General features: G+C 43.6%; 1 protein-coding gene and 1 long non-coding RNA gene across 6 annotated transcripts in view; one reads left to right on the top strand and one right to left on the bottom strand.

The window, feature by feature from the left end:
* LOC130273524 (uncharacterized) overlaps positions 1-7,033 on the bottom strand; it is an 83,441-nt gene extending 76,408 nt beyond the window's left edge. Inside the window, exon 1 of the long non-coding RNA XR_008844019.1 lies at positions 6,958-7,033. This is a non-coding gene — a long non-coding RNA (uncharacterized LOC130273524). The remainder of the gene's footprint in view (positions 1-6,957) is intronic.
* Positions 1-26,082, top strand: part of SUGCT (succinyl-CoA:glutarate-CoA transferase) — a 1,132,767-nt gene that overhangs the window by 137,680 nt on the left and 969,005 nt on the right. For all 5 annotated transcript variants that reach the window (XR_008844018.1, XM_056520503.1, XM_056520499.1 and 2 more), the window contains one exon: positions 2,308-2,399. Coding sequence is in view for 4 of the 5 variants with exons in the window: in XM_056520503.1 (XP_056376478.1) it covers positions 2,308-2,399 (92 nt within the window). In the remaining variant the exon portion in view is untranslated. The remainder of the gene's footprint in view (positions 1-2,307; positions 2,400-26,082) is intronic.

Consider the following 26,082-nt stretch of genomic DNA (forward strand, 5'->3'; position numbering starts at 1 on the left):
TGCCTTTCACTATTGTCAGCATTTTTCCTTACATTCTTTACATATATTATTCTATTCACATTCACATTGTTGATCTTCCTAATACAAACACTATTTTTGTTGCAACAATTTAGTTTCTTTCACTAGCCGTAACACATCCATTTCACATATCACTTTCACCTTTTTCAAGTAGCAATTCAGACCACGATTTTTTTCCATGTTACGCTCATTCACTGGCATATATGTGAATAGGTGTATAGGGCCCGGCAGCATTACGCTGGCGGATCGTGTACACAGGTTCACAATGAACAATTGTTTCATCACTCGCAACACACACTCTGTCAACACACCATATCCAATATGTTTCACTATGTTCGTATAAGTAACAATTCAGACCACAATTACGCCATCTCATGACAATTTACTGAAATGTGTGTGAATACCAGCATAGGGCCCGGCAGCGTTATGCTAGCAGATCCTGTATGTGGGTCCACAATAAATATTTTTTCCTCTACACACAAAGGTTACAATTTTGGAGGATATAATATTTGTCAGTTGCCACAAATTTATTTAGAATAAAGTATATATAGGAATTTATTTATATGTTGTTGGTATCAAAAGAATCCTGTTCCCATCAAGATCCATGTATCTGATACATCATTTTTGTGTGCTTTGAGTCCATTCCACAGGTTCCCTCTACCTTGTACTAATGAGAAACACATGTGGATTGACCATATAAAAAGAGTCTTTACTGCTGTCTTTTATACCTTTCGCCTACTGAGGAAGGGGTCGATCCAAGTACCCTGAAACGCGTCTAGGCATTCTTACTATCCAGATATAGCACTTTATAAGATGCACTTATCGCAATAAAAGCCGGCATAAAGAAATCCAAGAGACCCACTTACTGCACCTGTATCTCCACAACACCGGGTATGCTGTCTGCTGCATGACTTGATCACGATCAACCTCTCCATTCAAGTGCTGCCTGAGAGGAGGACTGTTACAACTGAGGTCCTTATTCAATGGAGCCTCCTGCCGGAGTATACGCTCCCACCATTTCTGTGAGCTTCATACAGCAACTACAAGTGCCGCAGTGCCCATAACATCAAATTAGCCGCAGGACTTTTCACACTTGGTCCATCGCAGTACGGTGAGCAAATGACAATGTAACCATTGCAGACAAACTGTGGGTAGCATGCTATAGCTCTAATTTTTTTGATATTTTTGGAGATTTCTCATACACATTAATTACCTGACATCCAATTGCCGGACTAGTGGACTTTTTCTGAACGATCAGAATACAAGTGCTAAAGCAAACACTATTAGTGTTCGGATTTTTTTTAGCCACTGGGGCCCAAATGGCAGATACTATCAGTGCTATATACTTTTGTGTTTTATGAAATTATTTTAATTGTTTTTATATTGTGAATAATATTGTGTAGTAAACAATTTTTGCATTCATATCAATCAAACTGTCCGTAATTTTTATTCATTGTGTATCATCCTTGAGTTGTGGTTAAACTATTATTATAATTTACAAATCTGTTTAACTTTCTGGCACCAGTTCATAAAAAAAAAAAAAAAAAAAAAAAAAAGTTTTCCACAAGAGTACCCCTCCATAATATTGTACAAAATAATGACCATCAGAAAAATGAATCAGATTAGAAAAAAGATTCTATTTCAGTATGTGGCTCTGTTCGGTAAAAAAAAAAAAAGTGTAGGGGATACATTCATTCTAAGAAGGCTTCCAGGTTTAGAAAGTTTAAAAATGTTTATACCCTGTTAGGAAACTAATTTAATAGTGGAGATTCACCCAGTCAAGACTCAAATCTATTAGCCATACTAAAGAGAAGCTAAATAAGTATATCCTGGTCTGGAGGAAACGACAAACTCATACATTACATGGACAGCCCATTGATATTAATGGAAAGGGGTAATATTTAATTTCCCTCGCTGTGACACTGGAGGGAAATTAAACATTGCTGTAATATTTTCCATTCTTCTAGCAATAATTCTAATTCTTTGTAGCATTACTGTGTTTACATACACTCAGGCAGAGAAAAAAAAAAACATACAAAAACTCCTGTACAGCCTCCTCAAGAAATGTATCAATATTTAATATCTAATTAGCAGATGGATAAGTTGATTTTACCTACAGAATCCTCACCTTTGCCAATATAATTTCAACAGCAAGGTGTATAACAATTATTATATTAAACAAAGCTGTTGCTTACACCCAGAATCCTAGGTGGTGTGTATATGTGCAGAATTAGGACAAGTCTGGAATGGCTCATAAAGAAATAAAAATGTATCTATTTTTACATACAGGTTATGGTCAGACTGGCCCTTTGTTTAAAAGAGCAGGGTATGATGCCGTAGCATGTGCAATGTCTGGATTGATGCATATCACAGGACCCGAGGTAAAATTCCTTTACTGTTTAAAGAATTACTTTGCTGTGTACATTTTTCTTAAAAAAATAAAATATAAAAAAGACATATTTAACCTCTTCAGGACGCAGGGCATATGCATACGTCCTGCATCTTGAGTCTTTAAGGATGTAGGGGGTACGGGTACACCCATTGGAATTCTGGTCCCCGCCACTAGCTGGTTGGGGACCGGACCGGGATGACTGCTGATATCTATCAGCAAGCATCCCGTGCATATGCCCAGGGGGGTCCTGAGACCCCCCATGTCGGCCATCAGCGGAAATCGCCGGTCAATTCAGACTGGCGATTTTCGATGATTCCGGGTGATACGGATTTTCTGGTGACTCGGAAAATCAGGGGGATCGGGCGTGTCCAAGACACCCCCGGTCCACCTGAAGGGATAGGAGTTAGGTGGCAGGGGTGCAACCCCTCCTATCCCTGCTATTGGTCAGTCAGAAGACTGACCAATAGCAGATCTGGGCGGAGGGGGGGGGGGAATTAAAGTTCGCTTCCCCTGTTCTGCCCACTGACAGTAATCCGGGCAGAATGGGGGAACTGTAGCGTGACCGACGGCGGTGGAAGTCCCGTTTAGGGTCACTTATGGGGTATATCCGTACTGGGGAGAAATTGAGTTACAAATTTCGGGGGGCTTTTTCTCCTTTTACCCCTTATGAAAAGGAAAAGTGCTCAGGAGTGAGAGCGCACTATGTACATTTGAGGCCTAAATTGGTGATTTGTACAGGGGTGGCTGATTTCACAGCGGTTCTGACATAAACGCAAAAAAAAAATACCCACATGTGACCCCATTTTGGAAACTACACTCCTCACGGAACGTAACAAGGTGTATAGTGAGCCTTAATACCCCACAGGTGTATGACGAGTTTTCGTTAAAGTTGGATGGCAAAATGAAAACATTTTTTTTTTTTTTTACTAAACTGCTGGTGTTACCCTAAATTTTTCATTTTCACAAGGGAAAATAGGAAAAAAGCCCCAAAATTTGTAATTCTTCTGAGTAAGAACATGCCCCATATGTGGATGTAAAGTGCTCTGCGGGTGAACTACAATGCTCAGAATAGAGGGAGCACCATTGGGCTTTTGAAGAGAAAATTTGTCTGGAATTGAAGGCCACGTGTGTTTACAAAGCCCCCTTGGTTCCAGAACAATGGACCACCCCTCTCCCCACATGTGACCCCATTTTGGAAACTACACCCATCACGGAATGTAATAATGTAAGGAACAGTGGTCCGTGAAAATGTAATTTTTCATCTGCACAGCCCACTGTTCCAAAGATCTGTCAAACGCCAGTGGGGTGTAAATGCTCACTGCACCCCTTATTAAATTCTGTGAAATGTGTAGTTTCCAAAATGGGGTCACATGGTGGGGGGTCCACTGTTTTGGCACCACGGGGGGCTTTGTAAATGCACAAGGCCCCCGACTTCTATTCCAACCAAATTCTCTCTCCAAAAGCTCAATGGCGCTCATTTTCTTCTGAGCATTGTAGTGCGCCAGTAGAGCACTTGACGTCCACACATGGGGTATTTCCATACTCAGAAGAAATGGGGTTACAAATTTTGGGGGGCATTTTCTCCTATTACCCCTTGTAAAAATGTAAAATTTGGGAAAAAAACAGCATTTATGTGAAAAAAATTATAATTTCATTTACACATCCAACTTTAACTAAAAGTTGTCAAACACCTGTGGGGTGTTAAGGCTCACTGTACCCCTTGTTATTTTATTTGAGGGGTGTACTTTCCAAAATAGTATGCCATGTGTTTTTTTTTTTTTTTTTTGCTGTTCTGTCACCATAGTGGCTTCCTAAATGTGAAATTTCCCCAAAAACCATTTCAGCAAAATTTGCTTTCCAAAAGCCAAATGTGACTCCTTCTATTCGGAGAATTGTAGTGTGCCAGCAGAGCACTTGACATCCACACATGGGGTATTTCTATACTCAGAAGAGATGGTGTTACGAATTTTGGGGGACATTTTCTCCTTTTACTCCTTGTAAATATGTAAAATTTGGGGAAAAATGAATTTTTGTGAAAAAAAAGTATTTACACATCCAATTTAACAAAAAGTCGTCAAACACTTGTGGGGTGTTAAGGCTCACTGGGCCCCCTTGTTACATTCCCTGAGGGGTGTAGTTTACAAAATAGTATGCTATGTGGGGGTTTTCTTGCTGTTCAGGCAACATAGGGGCTTCCTAAATGTGACATGCCGCCCAAAAACCATTTCAGAAAAGCTCACTCTCCTGCGTCCGCCGAACACTTTACATACACATATGAGATATTTCCTTACTTGAGAGAAATTGGGTTACACATTTTAGGAAGATTTCTCTCCTTTTACCCCTTGTAAAAATTCAAAAACTGGGTCTACAAGAGCATGTTTGTAAAAAATGAAGATTTAGAATTTTCTCCTTCATTTTGCTGCTATTCCTGTGAAACACCTAAAGGGTTAACACACTTTCTGAATGTCATTTTGAATACTTTGAGGGGTGCAGTTTTTATAATGGGGTAATTTGTGGGGTATTTCTAATATGAAGGCCCTTCAAATCCACTTCAAAACTGAACTGGTCCCTCAAAAATTCTAATTTTGAAAATTTTGTGGAAAATTGCTGCTGAACCTTGAAGCCCTCTGATGTCTTCCAAAAGTAAAAACATGTCAACTTTATGATGGAAACATAAAGTAGACATATTGTATATGTGAATCAATATATAATTTATTGAGGATCTACATTTTCCTTATAAGCAGAGAGTTTCAAAGTTAAAAACATTTTCAAAAAATTTGGGAATTTTTCACCAAGAAATTATGCAAGTATCGACAAAATTTTACCACCGACATAAACTAAAATATGTCACGAAAAAACTATCTCGTATCAGAATGAAAAGTAAAAGCATCCCAGAGTTATTAATGCTTAAAGTGACAGTGGTCAGATTTGCAAAAAAAAGAGTCCTTAAGGTGAAAAAGGACTGAGTCCTTAAGGGGTTAAAGGGGTACTTCGGTGGAAAACTTTTTTTTTTTTAATCAACTGATTCCAGAAAGTTAAACAGATTTGTAAATGACTTATATTAAAAAATCTTCATCCTTCCAGTACTTATTAGCTGCTGAATACTGCAGAAGAAACCATTGTTTTTTTGGAACACAGAGCTCTCTGCTGATATCACGAGCACAGTGCTCTCTGCAGACCTCTCTGTCCATTTTAGGAACTGAAAGAAATATATACCGTATTTATCGGCGTATAACACACACTTTTTAGGCTAAAATTTTTAGCCTAAAGTCTGTGTGCGTGTTATACGCCGATACACCCCCAGGAAAGGCAGGGGGAGAGAGGCCGTCGCTGCCCGCTTCTCTCCCCCTGCCTTTCCTGGGGTCTAGAGCGCTGCTGTCGGCCATTCTCACCCCCTGGTTTGCGTCCCCGGCGTCGTTGCTATGCGCTGAACGGCGCGGCGCACTGACGTCATAGCCGTGCATAGCAACGACGCTGGCGACGCACGACGGAGGCCTGCAGCAGCGCGGACCCGACTCAGGTAATTATGCCACCGGGGATGGGGGGAGGCAACGGGGCAGCGGCGCCGGCAATGGGTGCCGCTGCCCTTTCTCTCCCCCTGGCTGTCGGCGCCGCTTCTCTCCCCCTGGCTATCGGCGCCGGCACCGATAGTCAGGGGGACAGAACGGGCAGCGGCGCCGATAACCAGGGGGTGAAAAGGGCCGACAGCAGCGCTCTAGACCCCAGGAAAGGCAGGGGGAGAGAAGCGGGCAGCGACGGCCTCTCTCCCTCTGCCTTTCCTGGGGGTATATCGGGGTATACACGTGCACACACGCACCCTCATTTTACCATGGATATTTGGGTAAAAAACTTTTTGTACCCAAATATCCTTGGTAAAATGAGGGTGCGTGTTATAGGCCGGTGCGTGGTATACCCCGATAAATACGGTAATAAGAAATAATTATATAACCAGTCCTCAAGAAGTAGTGAAAAAAAGAAAGAGAAAAGGAAAGAATGAATAAAAAGAGAGAAGTATTAGTGATTTCGAATAAAAAATGTACAGTGATATGTGAGTAAAAATAAAAATAAAAACAAAAATAAAAATGGAAAGAAAAAAGAGAAAAAGGAAATGGGAAAATAAAATAAAAAATAAAAGTGAGTATGAAAGTGCACAGTATCGAAGAAAAATGGATAAGAGCAAAGTAATAATTAGAAAAAATGAATGAAAGTAATGTGAATATTAATAATTATTAGATATCAAAAAACTAAAAATATATACCGTATATACTCGAGTATAAGCCGAGTTTTTCAGCACGATTTTTCGTGCTGAAAACACCCCCCTCGGCTTATACTCGAGTGAACTCCCCCACCCGCAGTGGTCTTCAACCTGCGGACCTCCAGAGGTTTCAAAACTACAACTCCCAGCAAGCCCGGGCAGCCATCGGCTGTCCGGGCTTGCTGGGAGTTGTAGTTTTGAAACCTCCGGAGGTCCGCAGGTTGAAGACCACTGCGGCCTTCGACATCATCCAGCCCCCTCTCACCCCCCTTTAGTTCTGTACAGTACTCACCTCCGCTCGGCGCTGGTCCGGTCCTGCAGGACTGTCCGGTGAGGAGGTGGTCCGGTGGGATAGTGGTTCCGGGCTGCTATCTTCACCGGGGAGGCCTCTTCTAAGCGCTTCGGGCCCGGCCTCAGAATAGTCACGTTGCCTTGACAACGACGCAGAGGTGCGTTCATTGCCAACGTACTTCTGCGTCATTGTCAAGGCAACGCCTCTATTCCGGGCCGGAAGCGCGGAGAAGAGGCGCCCCCGGTGAAGATAGCAGCCCGGAACCACTATCCCACCGGACCACCTCCTCTCCGGACAGCCCTGCAGGACCGGACCAGCGCCGAGTGGAGGGGAGTACTCAGAACTAAAGGGGGTGAGAGGGGGCTGGATGATGTCGAAGGCCGCAGTGGTCTTCAACCTGCGGACCTCCGGAGGTTTCAAAACTACAACTCCCAGCAAGCCCGGACAGCCGATGGCTGCCCGGGCTTGCTGGGAGTTGTAGTTTTGAAACCTCTGGAGGTCCACAGGTTGAAGACCACTGAGGGCGAATGATGAGAAGAGGATGATGAAGGGGGGTGTGGGGGGTGTGGGATGATGACAAGAGGATGATGAAGGGGGGGGGTGGGATGATGAAGGGGGGATGTGTGGGATGATGACAAGGGGATGATGAAGGGGGATGTGTGGGATGATGACAAGGGGATGATGAAGGGGGGGATGTGTGGGATGATGACAAGGGGATGAGGAAGGGGGGATGTGTGGGATAATGACAAGGGGATGATGAAGGGGGGATGTGTGGGATGATGACAAGGGGATGATGATGAGGATGTTAATGAGGGGTCTGGATGATGACAGGGGGGGATGATGTATTTCCCACCCTAGGCTTATACTCGAGTCAATAACTTTTCCTGGGATTTTGGGTTGAAATTAGGGGTCTCGGCTTATACTAGGGTCGGCTTATACTCGAGTATATACGGTAAGAATAATGAAAATTCCTGCAGAAAATGATAATTCTTAAACAATCATATGCATTTATTAAAAATAATAATAATTGATGCCTGGGCAGGGCCCTTGCTCAGGCATGCAGTATAAATGTTCCAACAGAATAATTAAAAATGCCAACTATCTCAAAATACAAAAATTAAAAAATAGTCCTTTGTAGCCGAAAAAATTTATCAAGTGATGTGAATAGCAACAGTATTGAATGTAAAATCCGGCGATCGGAGAGACTGTGTACTCCAATGATACTCCTATGTGAAACACAGTCACCTTAAACTGTAGTAAATGTTTCAATATTTCATTCAGAAAATATATTATGATTGCTCACTGTTATCAACTTGTGTCCCACAACAGGTGTTTGTAGAATAGCAATATTAATAGCAAGATACAGTTGCTTATGTGAGGTCAGGCACAGTACCTTATGATTTTGTTCACCGTGATGATCGGCAGCTGAATATCTCCAGAGTTGCAGGCTCCGGGGACTGTGGGAGCCCAGTGCCCGCACGGACCGGATCAATCACTGCCCTGGTATGGGTAGGGAGGTACTTTTCGTGCCGTGGTTGGGACGATGTGATGATCCCGATTACGATGATTTAAACCGCTGGGTAATAGATCGTAACCAAGTAGGAGTATCGTGCTTCGCACAGCTCAGTGGACGGTGTGTGGAGAAATCGGCAGCGTCTGCCCGGCGTCCTCGTGGCGTGTGAATAGCGCGCCAATTCACAGTGTCCACTAGTCCGGGTCCTACAGCGCTGTCTAGGCAGTATCGGCTGATACAGGTATAAAACCAGATTTGAGATAGGGATGGCTGATAGATATAAGACAAGGCTAGATGCGTTTCACGACTTAATGTCGCATTCCTAAGTCGTGAAACGCGTCTAGCCTTGTCTTATATCTATCAGCCATCCCTATCTCAAATCTGGTTTTATACCTGTATCAGCCGATACTGCCTAGACAGCGCTGTAGGACCCGGACTAGTGGAACACTGTGAATTGGCGCGCTATTCACACTCCACGAGGACGCCGGGCAGCAGCTGTCGATTTCTCCACAGACCGGCCACTGAGCTGTGCGAAGCACGATACTCCTACTTGGTTACGATCTATTACCCAGCGGTTTACATCATCGTAATCGGGATCATCACATCGTCCCAACCACGGCACGAAAAGTACCTCCCTACCCATACCAGGGCAGTGATTGATCCGGTCCGTGCGGGCACTGGGCTTCCACAGTCCCCGGAGCCTGCAACTCTGGAGATATTCAGCTGCCGATCATCACGGTGAACAAAATCATAAGGTACTGTGCCTGACCTCACATAAGCAACTGTATCTTGCTATTAATATTGCTAATCTACAAACACCTGTTGTGGGACACAAGTTGATAACAGTGAGCAATCATAATATATTTTCTGAATGAAATATTGAAACATTTACTACAGTTTAAGGTGACTGTGTTTCACATAGGCGTATCACTGGAGTACACAGTCTCTCCGATCGCCGGATTTTACATTCAATACTGTTGCTATTCACATCACTTGATAAATTTTTTCGGCTACAAAGGACTATTTTTTTATTTTTGTATTTTGAGATAGTTGGCATTTTTAATTATTCTATTGGAACATTTATACCGCATGCCTGAGCAAGGGCCCTGCCCAGGCATCAATTATTATTATTATTTTTAATAAATACATATGATTGTTTAAGAATTATCATTTTCTGCAGGCATTTTCATTATTCTTATATATTTTTAGTTTTTTGATATCTAATAATTATTAATATTCACATTACTTTCATTCATTTTTTCTAATTATTACTTTGCTCTTATCCATTTTTCTTCGATACTGTGCACTTTCATACTCACTTTTATTTTTTATTTTATTTTCCCTTTTCCTTTTTCTCTTTTTTCTTTCCATTTTTATTTTTGTTTTTATTTTTATTTTTACTCACATATCACTGTACATTTTTTATTCGAAATCACTAATACTTCTCTCATTTTTTTCATTCTTTCCTTTTCTCTTTCTTTTTTTCACTACTTCTTGAGGACTGGTTATATAATTATTTCTTATTATATATTTCTTTTTGTTGATTACTGGGTGTGGTTTTCAGACCTACCAGTTAACCTCGGAGTAGATGGTAGATTGAGCTGCACTGCCTCTTTGTCTTTTTTTTGCATTTTAGGAACTGACCAGAGCAGCATATGTTTGCTATTGGGATTTCCTCCTACTCTGGACAGTCCTTAAAATGGACAGAGGTCAGCAGAGAGCACTGTGTTCATGATGTCAGCAGAGAGCTCTGAGTTCCAAAAAGAAAATAATTTCTTCAGTAGTATTCAGCAGCTAATAAGTACTGGAAGGATTAATATTTTTTAGTAGAAGTAATTTACAAATCCGTTTAACTTTCTGGCACCAGTTGATTTAAAAAGAAAAAAAAAGTTTTCCACCATAGTACCACTTTAACCTCTTCAGGACCCAGGGGGTATGGATACGCCCTCACACCCTGGGCCTTTAGGACCCAGGGCATATCCATACGCCCTGGCATTTACCGGTCTCCGCCGCTCGCCAGGCGGATATCGGAACGGCATGCCTACTGATATAGTTCAGTAGGCATGCCGTGCAAATGCCGAGGGGGGTCCCGGGACCCCCGCATGTCAGCGATCGGCGCAGATCACGTCCGCAATTCACGTCCGCGATCTGCGGCGATTCCGGGTATTTGGGTCACTTGTGACCCCATGACCCGGAAAAGGAAGGTGATCGGCGGTGTACGATACACCGCCAATCACCTCCAGGTGCTGGGGAGCGGTGACAATACTGTCACCGCCCCAGCAACACTGCTATTGGCCGGCGATCGTCGGCCAATAGCAGTGCAGCAGAGGAGGGGTTAACGGTCCCCTCACGCAGCTCTGCGCGCTCGCTGAGTTCAGTCAGCGGGCAGAGCTGTGTGAAGAGGACCAGGATCCCCCCCTCGGAGTGCCGTAGCTCCCTCAGAAAGAAGAAGAGCCCCTAGATCAGGGTCAGCTTGTTGCAGGGAAAGGTAGGGTAAAACAGTAAAACAAAAGTGAAAGTAAAAGAAAAAAAAAAAAAGTAACCCCGACCCTCTAATAGGTCCCCAAGGGTCCGCCGTCACCTGATCCGTGTGACCCTGGGCCCTATTAGGGGTTCAGGGTGCTGCGTGTGCCACCACTTTTTTTTTTTTTGGCCGCAGCTTTTTTTTTTCTGTTACAGTTACACCAAGCACCACACACTGCATACTTCCCTGCCCCCCCCCTGCACACACACCCTCCCCCCCCCCCCGCCACCGTCCCACCCCCGCCACCGTAGAAAAAAGGCGATGGCCCGCCAGGCATTTTCGGCAGCGGAGGCTTACGCTTTTTTAGCCTCCGACTCCGAATCTGCCAGTGAGGACGAGGAAGATCCGACTTTTTTTGTGTTCTTCCTCGCCCTCCTAATCATCTAGTAGTGATGATGAGTCGCCCGTATGGCGGCGGAGACGCCGCCAGGCGAGGCCACGCACCCCCCATAAGAGTGACCCAGTGGCCGACATTAGTATGGGTGGCAATGCTGCTCGTAATAGGAGTCCGGCCCCCCAGACAAGTGCACCGGAGCCCCCTTCCGGTGACCCTGTCTGAAGCCCCCCAGAGGGTTATCAGCCACGGATTCCTGAGTATGTTGGCGACTCAGGAATCCGGATTGACCATGCTGGCTTCACTGATCTGGACTTTTTAAAGTTTTTTTCAGTGACAGCCTGGTCAATCTAAAGGTGGAGTAAATGAACTTGTATGCCCAGCAGTTCATTGCCACCACCCCGATTCCTTTTTGGCCAGGTCCAATGAATGGTACGCCATTGATGCAGCGGAAATGAGGACATTTTGGGGCCTCTCGCTGCATATGGGCCTGGTCAAAAAACCAAGTGTCCGTCATTACTGGAGCGGAGATGTCCTCTATCAGACCCAGCTTTACAGTATGGCGATGACACGGAAGCGGTACGAGGCGATTCGGAAATGCCTGCATTATGCAGGGGCTTCCTAAATGCGACATGCCCCCCGAGCAAAATTTGCTCTCAAAAAGCCAAATATTACTCCTTCTCTTCTGAGCATTGTAGTTCGCCCGTAGTGCACTTCAGGTCAACTTATGGGGTACCGCCATACTCAGAAGAGATGGGGTTACAAATTTTGGGGGGTCTTTTCTGCTATTAACCCTTGCAAAAATGTGAAATTTGAGGGGAAACACACATTTTAGTGGAATTTTTTTTTATTTTTTTACATATGCAAAAGTTGTGAAACACCTGTGGGGTATTAAGGCTCACTTAATTCCTTGTTACGTTCCTTAAGGGGTCTAGTTTCCAAAATGGTATACCATGTGTTTTTTTTTTTGCTGTTCTGGCACCATTGGGGCTTCCTAAATGCAACATGCCCCCCAAAAACCATTTCAGAAAAACGTACTCTCCAAAATCCCCTTGTCGCTCCTTCGCTTCTGAGCCCTCTACTTCGCCCACCGAACACTTTACATAGACATATGAGGTATGTGCTTACTCGAGAGAAATTGGGCTACAAATGTAAGTATTAATTTTCTCCTTTTACACCTTGTAAAAATTCAAAAATTGCGTCTACAAGAACATGCAGGTGTAAAAAATGAAGATTGTGAATTTTCTCCCTAAAGGGTTAAAATGCTGACTGAATGTCATTTTGAATACTTTGGGGGTGCAGTTTTTATAATGGGGTCATTTGTGGGGTGTTTCTAATATGAAGACCCTTCAAATCCACTTCAAACCTGAACTGGTCCCTGAAAAATAGTGAGTTTGAAAATTTTGTGAACAAATTGGAAAATTGCTGCTGAACTTTGAAGCCCTCTGGTGTCTTCCAAAAGTAAAAACTCATCATTTTTATGATGCAAACATAAAGTAGACATATTGTATATGTGAATAAAATTTTTTTTATATGGAATATCCATTTTCCTTACAAGCAGAGAGCTTCAAAGTTAGAAAAATGCTACATTTTCAAATTTTTCATCAAATTATGGGATTTTTCACCATGAAAGGATGCAAGTTACCACAAAATGTTACCACTATGTTAAAGTAGAATATGTCACGAAAAAACTATCTCGGAATCAGAATGATAACTAAAAGCATTCCAGAGTTATTAATGTTTAAAGTGACAGTGGTCAGATGTTCAAAAAATGGCCGGGTTCTAAGGTGTAAAATGGCCGGGTCCTTAAGGGGTTAATGATCTGCCATGAATATTCCAAGTAATTATGAAAACTTGCTCCAGAACTGCTAAAATGTATTCCTTAAAGATATTCAATTTCAAACAGATCTGATGAAATTGCTATTTAAACAGCATTTAGTAAACACAATATGTTGTTTCAAGCAATGATCTAATTTATTGAAGGAAAATATGCTGTTCAGTCCTACTAGTTTCTATGTGAAAAAGTAATTACCCCCTTAACTACTAAATCAACAAGTTAATTCAGTTCAATTGACAATAATGTCGGGTTAACACAAGTTTATTACATGTGCGTTTTTGCATCCGTATTATGGACGCAAGCCCGACTTCATCGCTGGTCTAATGCTCAGATCAGGTCATCAGAGGTGCATTCAGGCTTAATACATCCATGTAAAACTTCCCTTAGGTATAGTTTCACTTGGCACACTTTGAAATGATTATTGCAAGACCTATTGAATCTAATTATCACTTTTAGAGCTTTTGCCACCACTTACTTTATTCCCCTCTCCACAAAATAGGGTATTAGTGGATGATCATGGGGGGGTCTGACCAAATGGACCCCTACAATCTTGAGAATGTGATTCCAGAAACTCAGTTATCAAGAGTCTTAAATGGACACTGTCACTTAAAAAATTTTTTTGACATGTTGTTGAGACTTTGAAACAAAACGTTTTGATTGGTCAGGGTCTGCTTGTTCAGATCAATACCAAGAACTAGCTGAAAAGGAGCATGCTAAGTGAGACAAACAATGTAATTCTGTGGGATTGTCTCAGTCATCCAACCTTTTTCTCCCCACTCGTTCTAGCAAGTGGTCAGGGTTTTAACCCCTTAACGATGCAGGACGTAAATGTATGCCCTGGTGCGGTGGTACTTAACGCACCAGGACATACATTTACTTCCTATACATTACCGAGAGCATTGGAGCGATGCTCGGGTCATGCGCGGCAGGTCCCGGCTGCTGATAGCAGCCAGGGACGCGCCGGTAATGGCCGACATCTGCGATCGTGCGGATGTCTGCCATTAACCCCTCAGATGCTGTGATCAATACAGATCATGGCATCTGCAGCGCTGCGGTCACTAAAATGGATGATTGGATCGCCCCGCAGTGCTGCCGCAGAGAATATCGTCCAGAACGGCAGACGGAGGTCCCCTCACCTGCCTCTGCTGCCTTCCACGGGTCTTCTGCTCTGGTCTGAGTTTGAGCAGACCAGAGCAGAAGATGACCGATAACACTGATCAGTGCTGTTCCCTATGCATAGCTCTGAACAGTATTAGCAATCAAATTATTGCTATAAATAGTCCCCTACTATTAAAGTGTAAAAATAAAAGTAATCAAAAATTGAAAAATCCCCTCCCCCAATAAAAATGTAAATTGTCCCATTTCCCCCACAAAAAGTGTAAAAAAAAAAAAAAATGTATAAACATATTTGGTATTGCCGTGTATATAATGTTAAATGGGCACTGTCACCAACTTTATTTTTTGATATGTTGTGGTACTTATGTACTACAACATATCTCTAATATACTTTTATTATTATTTTTTTTCATTAAAAAGGTTTAATTTACATTTAAAAACCGGCTACTGAAAAAGGACTGATTTTGGAATGGCAATCAGTCCTTTTTCAGTTAGGCTGCACTCGCTCCCTGCCTGTCAATCAGACAGGCGGGAGCGAGCGCAATGGCTCCCCGGCCACTGGCTGGGAGGCCACTCCTCCCGCACATCGCCGCCGCCACCACCTCGTTGCCGCCGCTGTCCCTGCACGCCCGCTGCCGGACTCTGCAGTAACTGCAAGTGTAATGAGGGAACGGGGTATGCGGGGCGGGGCCGGGGGGGGGGGGGGCGGGGGAGGAGCGAACGGGCTAGTGCCGTAGCGGGGGGGGGGGGGGGGGAAGGGAACGAACTAGCAAAAAAAAAAAAAAAAAGTAGGATGGTGGGAGCTACCCTTTAACCCCTTAACGACGCAGGACGTATATTTATGCCCTGCGCCGGCTCCCGCGATATGAAGCGGGATCGCGCCGCAATCCCGCATCATATCGCGTCGGTCCCGGCGCTAATCAACGGCCGAGACCCGCGGCTAATACCACACATCGCCGATCGCGGCGATGTGCGGTATTAACCCTTTAGAAGCGGCGGTCAAAGCTGACAGCCGCTTCTAAAGTGAAACTGAAAGTATCCCGGCTGCTCAGTCGGGCTGTTCGGGACCGCCGCGGTGAAATCGCGGCGTCCCGAACAGCTGATCGGACACCGGGAGGGCTCTTACCTGCCTCCTCGGTGTCCGATCGACGAATGACTGCTCCGTGCCTGAGATCCAGGCAGGAGCAGTCAAGCGCCGATAATGCTGATCACAGGCGTGTTAATACACGCCTGTGATCAGGATGAGAGATCAGTGTGTGCAGTGTTATAGGTCCCTATGGGACCTATCACAGTGCAAAAAAAAAAGTTAAAAAAAAGTGTTAATAAAGGTCATTTAACCCCTTCCCTAATAAAAATTTGAATCACCCCCCTTTTCCCATAAAGAAAATAAAACAATGTAAAAAAAAAAAAAAATAAACATATGTGGTATCGACGTGTGCGTAAATGTCCGAACTATAAAAATATATCATTAATAAAGCCGCACGGTCAATGACGTACGCGCAAAAAAATTCCAAAGTCCAAAAAAGCATATTTTGGTCACTTTTTATAACATTAAAAAATGAATAAAAAGTGATCAAAAAGTCCGATCAAAACAAAAATCATACCGATAAAAACTTCAGATCACGGCGCAAAAAAATGGGTCCTCATACTGCCCCGTACGTGGAAAAATAAAAAAGTTATGGGGGTCAGAAGATTACATTTTTAAATGTATAAATTTTCCTGCATGTAGTTATGATTTTTTCCAGAAGTGCGACAAAATCAAACCTATATAAGTAGGGTATCATTTTAACCGTATGGACCTACAGAATAATGATAAGGTGTAATTTTTACCGAAATATGCACTGCGTAGAAACGGAAGCCCCCAAAAGTTACAAAATGGCGTTTTTTTTTCCGATTTTGTCGCACAATGATTTTTTTTCCCGTTTCGCCGTGCATTTTTGGGTAAAATGACTAGTGTCACTGCAAAGTAGAATTGGCGACGCAAAAAATAAGCCATAATATGGATTTTTAGGTGGAAAATTGAAAGGGTTATGATTTTTAAAAGGTAAGGAGGAAAAAACGAAAGTGCAAAAACGGAAAAACCCTGAGTCCTTAAGGGGTTAATGAACTGCGTGAACGTAAAAAAAAAAGTCCAAAATTGCGGTTTTCTTTTTAATTTCCCCCACAAATAGTCTTTTTTTGGTTGCGCCATACATTTTATGATAAAGTGAGTGATGGCATTAGAACAGACAACTGGTTGCACAAAAAACAAGCCCTCATTCTAGTCTGTGGTGAAAATATAAAAGAGTTATGATTTTTTGAAGGCGAGGAGGAAAAAACTAAAACGTAAAAATAAAATTGGCTGAGTCCTTAAGGCCAAAATGGGCTGAGTCCTTAAGAAGTTAAAGGGGCACTTCACCCCTAGACATCTTATTCCCTATCTAAGTATGTCTGATCGCAGGGGTCCCGCCAAACAATCCCCCCCCACGTTATCTCCCTTCAGCACCCAGTGTTTGGCGGCACAACCACTGCCCCTTGTGACGTCATGCCACGCCCAATCAATGCAAGTCTATGGAAGGGGGCATGGTCGGCATCACATCCCCTCTCATAGACTTGCATTAAGTGGGGGTGTGACATCACGAACCTCCTCTGCCAAATCACTAGTCATCTAGCACAGAGCTAAGTGCGCTCCATGCACTGGATGACTGGGGTGCTGCATCAGAGATTGCGGGGGTCCCAGCGGCAGAACCCCCGCGATCAGACATCTTATCCCCTATCCTTTGGGTGGGTGCAATGGATGAGCGTCGGGTGTTTTCAGATGCTAGCTGGTTACTACTTGCAGTAGGCGAAGCTGCGCCCCCATCAAGAGAACGCTCTAGGCAGCTGCCTATTTTGCCTATAGGCAGGACCGGACCTGCCCTCACTGACATTCAAAACTAAACAAGATAAGCAAGTGATAATAAAAGTGAACAATATAAATTTTATATTTTATACAAGACAAGCCTAAAAAGCAGCACTGCTTTGTTTTTTTTAATACTGCTCATGGTGGTCTGATTTGCTGTGCAGAGGTATTGCCGTTGCTACGGTGATGGGGCAGATATAATATTTTAAGTCAGTGGCACAGCACTTGAGACAAGGCAAAGTTCTGTGAGACACCCCCCCTCCCGCCAGCCAGTGAATGTAAGAAAGTGAAAGTGCATACAGTGCATGCATTGCCGCACACCAGGTTTTTTTAAAGATTTTTTTTAATGGTTGAGGTTAAATAACATAAAATAATACCTCCACACCTGGACAACGTATTACTACTGCAGTGACTAAATAATAGCATCATACTGTTAGGAATAAAAACTGCTATATAGTGACCAATAACATCACTATACAAGTGACAAACAAGTGCGCCACACCATGACCACTACCATTACCCACATACAGTGGGGCAAAAAAGTATTTAGTCAGCCACCAATTGTGCAAGTTCTCCCACTTAAAAAGATGAAAGAGGCCTGTAATTTTCATCATAGGTATACCTCAACTATGAGAGACATAATACGAAAACAAAATCCATAAAATCTCATTGTCTGATTTCTAAAGAATTTATTTGCAAATTATGGTGGAAAATAATTATTTGGTCACCTACAAACATACAAGATTTCTGTCTCTCACAGACTTGTAACTTCTTCAAGAGTCTCCTCTATCCTCCACTTACCTGTATTAATGGCACCTGTTTGAACTTATCAGTATAAAAGACACCTGTCCACAACCTCAAACAGTCACACTCCAAACTCCACTATGGCCAAGACCAAAGAGGTGTGAAAGGACACCAGAAACAAAATTGTAGACCTGCACCAGGCTGGGAAGACCGAATCTGCAATAGGCATGCAGCTTGGTGTGAAGAAATCAAATGCGTTAGCAATTATTAGAAAATGGAAGATATACAAGACCACTGACTCAAATAATGCAGTGCTAGACGTGTCCCCCTGCTTAAGCCAGTACATGTCCCGGCCCCATCTGAAGTTTGCCAGAGAGCATTTGGGTGATCCAGAAGAGGATTGGGAGAATGTCATATGGTCAGATGAAACCAAAGTAGAACTTTTTGGTAAAAACTCAACTCGTCGTGTTTGGAGGAGAAAGAATGCTTAGTTGCATCCAAAGAACACATACCTACTGTGAAGCATGGGAGTGGAAACATCACGCTTAGGGGCTATTTTTTCTGCTAAGGCACCAGGACGACTGATCCGTGTAAAGGAAAGAATGAATGGGGCCATGTATCGTGCGATTTTAAGTGAAAACCCTCCTTCCATCAGCAAGATGAAGATGAAACGTGGCTGGATATTTCAGCATGACAGTGATCCTAAACACACCACCCAGTAAATGAGGGAGTGGCTTCATAAGAAGCATTTCAAGGTCCTGGAGTGGCCTAGATAGTCTCCAGATCTCAACCCCATAGAAAACCTTTGGAGGGAGTTGAAAGTCTGTGTTGCCCAGCGACAGACCCAAAACATCACTGCTCTAGAGGAGATCTGCATAGAGAAATGTGCCAAAATATCAGCAACAGTGTGTGAAAACCTTGTGAAGACTTACAGAAAACTTTGACCTCTGCCATTACCAACAAAGGATATATAACAAAGTATTGAGATTAACTTTTTTTATTGACCAAATATTTACTTTCCACCATAATTTACAAATAAATTCTTTATAAATCAGACAATGTGATTTTATGGATTTTTTTTTCATATCTCGACCTCGTATCCCGTCCTCGTATCCCGTCCTCGTATCCCGACCTCCTATATCGACCTCCTATCCCGACCACCTATCTCGACCTCATATCCCGTCCCTTGGAAGCTTTTGACTTCATATCCCATCCTCATATCTCAACCTCATATCCCGTCCTCATATCCTGACCTCATATCCATTCCTTATATCCTGTCCTCATATCCCATCCTCATATCTCGACCTCACATCCCGACCTCATATCCCAACCTCCTATCCCGTCCTCATATGCCAACCTCCTATCCCGACCTCATATCATGACCTCGTATCCTGTCCTCGTATCCCGTCCTCGTATCCTGTCCTCCTATCCCGACCTCCTAACCCAACCTCCTATCTCGACCTCCTATCTCAACCTCTTATCTCGACCACATATCCCATCCTCATATCCACTCCTCATATCCCATCCTTATAGCCCATCCTCATAGCCCGACCCCATATCCCGACCTCTTATCCCGTCCTCATATCCCGTCCTTATGTCCCATACTCATATAATTTCCTTATGTCCCATCCTCATATCCTGTGCTCAGGTGGGACTGATTTGTGATGAATATATTGTAAACTGAAAATAGAAGGGGACGCGGCTTTGTGGGACTGGGCGTGATTTGCAAGCCAGACCTATGCACACAAAGGGTAGATAATAAAAGGGGTGGGGCTTAAACAGTGGGAGTGTCTTTGTGAGATGAGGTGTACCTTGCAAGCCGGACTGACACATTCACCAGGAGATGGAGAGCGGAGCTTGTGGAGTAAGGTACTGAAAGTCCCATATACTTGCATTGGACTTAAAACAAACAGCCATATTTTATATAAGGGTGTAGGTAAGGGTTAATTTAACTATCATATATTTTAATTTTACTTAGAAGTAATATGTGTACCAGGTATTACTGAAATCTCTCCAGCCGTACGGAAGTTATGTGGGAACATACATTTCCCATTGATTTGCATAGGACTTTAAACAAAAAACCCGACCCTCACGAATGGGGGTGGTTAAGTAATATGTGACCAAGTATTATCAAAATATCTCCACCCGTTTGGAAGTTATGCAGTAACATATTTCCCATAGACTTGTATGGGATTTTAAACAAAAACCCAGACCCTGGCAAATGACCCAGGGTGTACGGGTACATCCTGACACCCTGGTACTTAAAAGGGTACTCCCGTGGAAAACTACAGAGGAAATATACTACAGAGGAAAGGCTTATCTTTTTAGATTTCTCAGATGTCATGACCACAGTGCTCCCTGCTGACCTCTGCTGTCCATTTTAAGAACTGTCCGGAGCAGGAGAAAATCCTCATAGCAAACATATGCTGCTCTGGACCATTCCTAAAATGGGCAGCAGAGGTCAGCAGAGAGCACTGGGGTCATGGCATCAGAGAAATCTAAAAAGATAAGCATTTCCTCTGTAGTATATAGCCCCTAAAAAGTACTGGAAGGATTAAGATTTTTAAAAATCTACAAATATGTTTAACTTTCTGGCACCAGTTGATTTAAAAAAAAAAAAGTTTTCCACGTGAGTACCCCTTTAAGGACCCAGGAAGTACCTGTACGCCCGTGGGAATTTCGGTCCCCGACGCGCCCCGGGCGGGGACCGGGGTGACTGCTGTTATCGATCAGCAGTCACCCCGCACAAATGCCCAAGGAGGTTATCAGATCCCCCATGTCGGCGATCGCCTCATATCACCGGCAATTTGCGGCTATTCCGGGTCATACGGGTCTATAGTGACCCAGAATATAAGGGCGATCAGGGTTGTCCAAGACACCCACGATCCCCCTGAAGGGATAGGAGTGAGGTGGCAGGGGTGCCACCCCTCCTATCCCTGCTATTGGTTGTCTAGAAGCGACGTCCAATAGCAGATCGGTGAGGGGGGGGGGGTGTAACTTTCGGTTTCCCCATTCTGCCCACCCACAATAGGCGGGGCAGAATGGGGAAACCGACAGAGGACTGGCGCCGAAGTCCACTTACCCATCGGCGGCGGTTATCGGCGGGCGGCGATGTTGTGCGGCTGGCTCCCTGGATCCTGTGGAAGCCGTTGAGTTGCAACATGTGGAGGGCTACAGTTTGAGACCACTGTACAGTGGTCTCTAAACTGTAGCCCTCCAGATATTGCAAAACTACAACTCCCAGCATGCCCAGACAGCTGTTTGGGCATGCTGGGATTTGTAGTTTTGCAACAGCTGGAGAGTCACAGTTTGGAGATCACTGTGCAGTGAACTCTAAACTGTGGCCCTCTAGATATTGCAAAACTACAACTCCTAGCATGCCCACACAGCAGTTTGCTGTCTGTGCTTGCTGGGATTTGTAGTTTTGAAACATCTGGAGGGCCACAGTTTGGAGATCACTGTGCAGTGGTCTCTAAACTGTAGCCCTCCAAATGTTGCAAAACTGAAAATCCCAGCATGCCCAATTAGCAAACAGCCGTCTCGCCATGCTGAGAGTTATAGTTGCGTACCTCCAGCTGTTGCGTAAGTACATCCCGGCATGCCAATCAGTACATGCTGGGAGTTGTAGTTTTGCAACAGCTGGAGGCACACTGGTTGGAAAATACTGAGTTAGGTAACAGAACCTAACTGAAGGTTTTCCAACCAGTGTGCCTCCAGCTGTTGCACGGTCTGTCAGTACAGCTTGAGGTTTGCCCCCCCCCCCATGTGAATGTACAGGGTACATTCACACTGGCAGGTTTACAATAAGCTTCCTGCTTGAAGTTTGAGCTGCGGCAAATTTTTCACCGCAGCGTAAACTCCTAGTGGGAAACTCACTGTAAACATCCGCCCGTGTGAATGTACCCTAAAAACACTACACTAACACATAATAAAGGGTAAAACACAACTTATAGACCCCCTTACACGGTCCCCTCCCAATAAAAATGAAAAACTTATTGTACGGCAGTGTTTCCAAAACAGAGCCTCCAGCTGTTGCAAAACAGCAACTCTCAGCATTTCCGGACAGCCACTGAATGTCCAGGCATGCTGAGAATTTAGCAACAGCTGGAGGCACCCTGTTTGGGAATCACTGGTGTAGAATACCCCTATGTCCACCCCTATGCAATCCCTAATTTAGTCCTCAAATGCGCATGGTGCTCTCTCACTTCGTAGCCCTATCATATTTCAAGGAAACAGTTTAGGGCCACATATGGGGTATTTCCGTACTCGGGAGAGATTGCACTACAAATTTTGGGGGGCTTTTTCTCCTTTTACCCCCTATGAAAAGGAAAAGTTGGAGGCTACACCAGCCTGTTAGTGTAAAAAAATAAATAATTTTAAACTAACATGCTGGTGTTGCCCCATACTTTTTATTTTCACAAGCGGTGAAAGGAAAAAAAAGACCCCCAAAATTTGTAACGCAATTTCTCCTATATGTGGGCGTAAAATGCTCTGCGGATGCACACCAAGGCTCAGGAGTGAGAGTGCACTATGTACATTTGAGGCCTAAATTGGTGATTGCACAGGGGTGGCTGATTTTACAGTGGATCTGACATAGAAAAAAAAAAATACCCACACGTGACCCCATTTTGGAAACTACACCCCTCACGGAATGTAACAAGGGGTATAGTGACTTTTAACACCCCACAGGTGTTTAATGAATATTCTTCAAAGTTGGATGGAAAAAAAAAAAAATCCCCAAATTTCCCTAAATTTTTCATTTTCGCAAGGGAAAATAGGAAAAAAGCCCCCCAAAATTTGTAACCCCATTTCCTCTGAGTAAGAACGTACCCCATATCTGGATTTTAAGTGCTCTGCGAGTTCACTACAATGCTCAGAAGAGAGGGAGCGCCATTGGGATTTTGAAGATAATTTTTTTTCCGGAATTGAAGGCCACGTGTGTTTCCAAAGACCCCATAGTGCCAGAAAAATGGACCCCCCCCCCACATGTGACCCCATTTTGGAAACTTCACCCCTCATGTAATGTAATAAGGGGTACAGTGAGCATTTATGCCCCACAGGTGTCTGACAGATTTTTGGAAATGTGGTCCGTGAAAATGGAAAATTTAATTTTTCATTTGCACAGCCCACTGTTCCAAAGATCTGTCAAATGCCAGTGGGGTGTAAATACTCACTGCACCCCTTATTAAATTCTGTGAGGGGTCTAGTTTCCAAAATGGGGTCTCATGGGGGGAGGCCCACTGTTCTGGCAGTACGGGGGACTTTGTAAACACACGTGGCCCCTGACTTCCATTCCAAACAAATTTTCTTTCCAAAAGCTCAATGCTCTTCTGAGCATTGTAGTGCGCCAGCAGAGCACTTGATGTCCACACGTGGGGTATTTCCATACTCAGGAGAAAATGACCCCCAAAATGTGTTACCCATTTCTTCTATTACCCCTTTTAAAAATGTAAAATTTTTGGAAAAAACAGCATTTTAGTGAAAAGATTTTTTTTTTTCATTTACACATCCAACTTTAAAGGGTAGCTCTCACCATCCTATTATTTTTTCCGTCCCTGCCTATTGCCAATCTATCCCTAACCCCCTCCCTGCTTTTAATTTTTATTTTTACTACATTAAAAATGCCTTTTGTCTGCCTGGCAGTGTGCTCACTACCAGGCAGACTTCCCTAGCAGGCACCACGTCACTGATGCCTGCTGGGGGGGACTTCCGCCCTTAGTTCATTTACACAGGGTGCCTCCAGCTGTTTCACCACTACAACTCCCAGCTTGCCCTGACATCTATTGGCTGTCAGGGCATGCTGGGAGTTGTAGTATTGAAACAGCTGGAGGCACCCTGTGTAAATAAACTATTAGTTAGTTAAATGCTGCGCTGGCCTGTCCCCTCCGTCTCCTTCCCCCCCGCGCGCCATACCCCGTTCCCTCCATCACAACCCCCCCCCCCCCCGCATACCCCGTTCCCTACATCACAAACCCACAAACCCCCCTCCCGCATACCCCCTTCCCTCATTACACTTACTGCAGAGTCCGGCAGCGGGCGTGCAGGGACAGCGGCGGTGATGTGCGGGAGGAGTGGCCTCCCAGCCAGTGGCCGGGGAGCCAATGCGCTCGCTCCCTGCCTGTCTGATTGACAGGGAGCGAGCGCAGGCTGAATGAAAAAGGACCGATGCCCGGCCGCATCAGTCCTTTTTCAGGCGTGACGTCACGCCAGGCTGCAGCCGGCCACTAGGAGAGAGACCCCTAGTGGCCGGTTTTCAAATGTAAATTAAAGCATTTTAATTAAATAAAAAAAAAAAGGATATTAGAGATATGTTGTAGTACATAAGTACTACAACATATCAAAAAATAAAGTTGGTGACAGTGCCCATTTAACAAAAAGTCGTCAAACACTTGTGAGGTTTTAAGGCTCTGTGTACCCCTTGTTACGTTCCTTGAGGGGTGTAGTTTCCAAAATAGTAAGCCATGTTTTTTTTTTTTGCTGTTCTGGCAGCATAGGGGCTTCCTAAATGTGCATGCCCCCCAAAAACCATTTCAGCTAAATTTGCTTTCCAAAAGCCAAATGTGACTCCTTCTCTTCCGAGCATTGCAGTGCGCCAGCTGAGCACTTGACGTCCACACATGGGGTATTTCCATACTCAGAAGAGATGGGGTTACAAATTTTGCGGGGGCATTTTCTCCTATTACCCCTTGTAAAAATGTTAAATTTGGGGGAAAACTAGCATTTTAGTGAAAAAAATTATAATTTACACATCCAACTGTAACGAAAAGTCGTCAAACACCTGTGGGGTGTTAAGGCTCACTGTACCCCTTGTTACGTTCCTTGAGGGGTGTAGTTTCCAAAATAGTATGCCATGTGTTTTTTTTTTTTTTTGCTTTTCTGGCACCATAGGGGATTCTTAAATGTGACATGCCCCACAAAAACCATTTGAGAAAAACTCACTCTCCAAAAGTCGCTCCTTCCCTTCTGAGCCCTCTAGTGCCCCCGCCGAACACTTGACATACACATATGAGGTATTTCCTTATTCAAGAGAAATTAGGTTACACATTTTAGGAAGATTTCTCCCCTTTTACCCCTTGTAAAAATTTTAATTGGGTCTACAAGAAAATGCCAGTGTAAAAAATGAAGATTTAGAATTTTCTCCTTCAAATTGCTGCTATTCCTGTGAAACACCTAAAGGGTTAACAAACCTTTTGAATACTTTGAGAGGTGCAGTTTTCATAAGGGGGTCATTTATGGGGTATTTCTAATATGAAGGCCCTTCAAATCCACTTCAAAACTGAACTGGTCCTTTTGTGAAAAATTGGAAAATTGCTGCTATACTTTGAAGCCCTCTGATGTCTTCCAAAAGTAAAAACATGTCAACTTTATGATGCCAACATAAAGTAGACATATTGTATATGTGAATCAATATATAATTTATTTGGTATATTCATTTTCCTTATAAACAGAGAGCTTCAAAGTAAAAAAAGAAATGCCAAATTTTCAATTTTTTCATAAAATTTGGTAATTTTTCACCAAGAAATTATGCGAAAAAACTATCTTAGAATCAGAATGAAAGGTAAAAGCATCCCAGAGGTATTAATGCTTAAAGTGACAGTGGTCAGATGCGGAAACAATGGCCGAGTCCTTCACTTAAAATTGGCTGGGTCCTTAAGGGGTTAATTACGTAGGGCGTACCTGTACGTCTTACACCTGGTCCCGGTAAATAAAACGGGGTCACACCGTGACCCCGCGTTATACCGGGTCGGTCCCGGAGGCTAATGATAGCCAGGACCCTGGGCTAATAGCGTGCGGCACCAAACGCTGTGCCGTGCGCTATTAACCCTTTAGACGCGGTGATCATAGTTGATCGCCGCGTCTAAAATGAAAGTGAAAACTTCCTGGCAGCTCAGTCGAGCTGATCAGGACCATCGAGATAAAAGCTTTGATGTGAACAGTGTAAAAGATCAGTGTGCGCAGTGTTATAGGTCCCTATGGGAGCTATAACACTGCAAAAAAAAAGTTAATAAAAGTCATTTAACCCCTTCCCTAATAAAAGTTTGAATCACCCCCCTTTTCCCATGAAAAAAAAACCTGTTTAAATAAAAATAAACATATGTGGTATTGCCGTGCAAAAAATTCCAAAGTCTAAAATAGCGTCTTTTTGGTAAATTTTTATATCATGAAAAAATGAATA

This window comes from Hyla sarda, chromosome 5, assembly GCF_029499605.1.
Source record: "Hyla sarda isolate aHylSar1 chromosome 5, aHylSar1.hap1, whole genome shotgun sequence".
Taxonomy (NCBI): Eukaryota; Metazoa; Chordata; class Amphibia; order Anura; family Hylidae; genus Hyla; species Hyla sarda.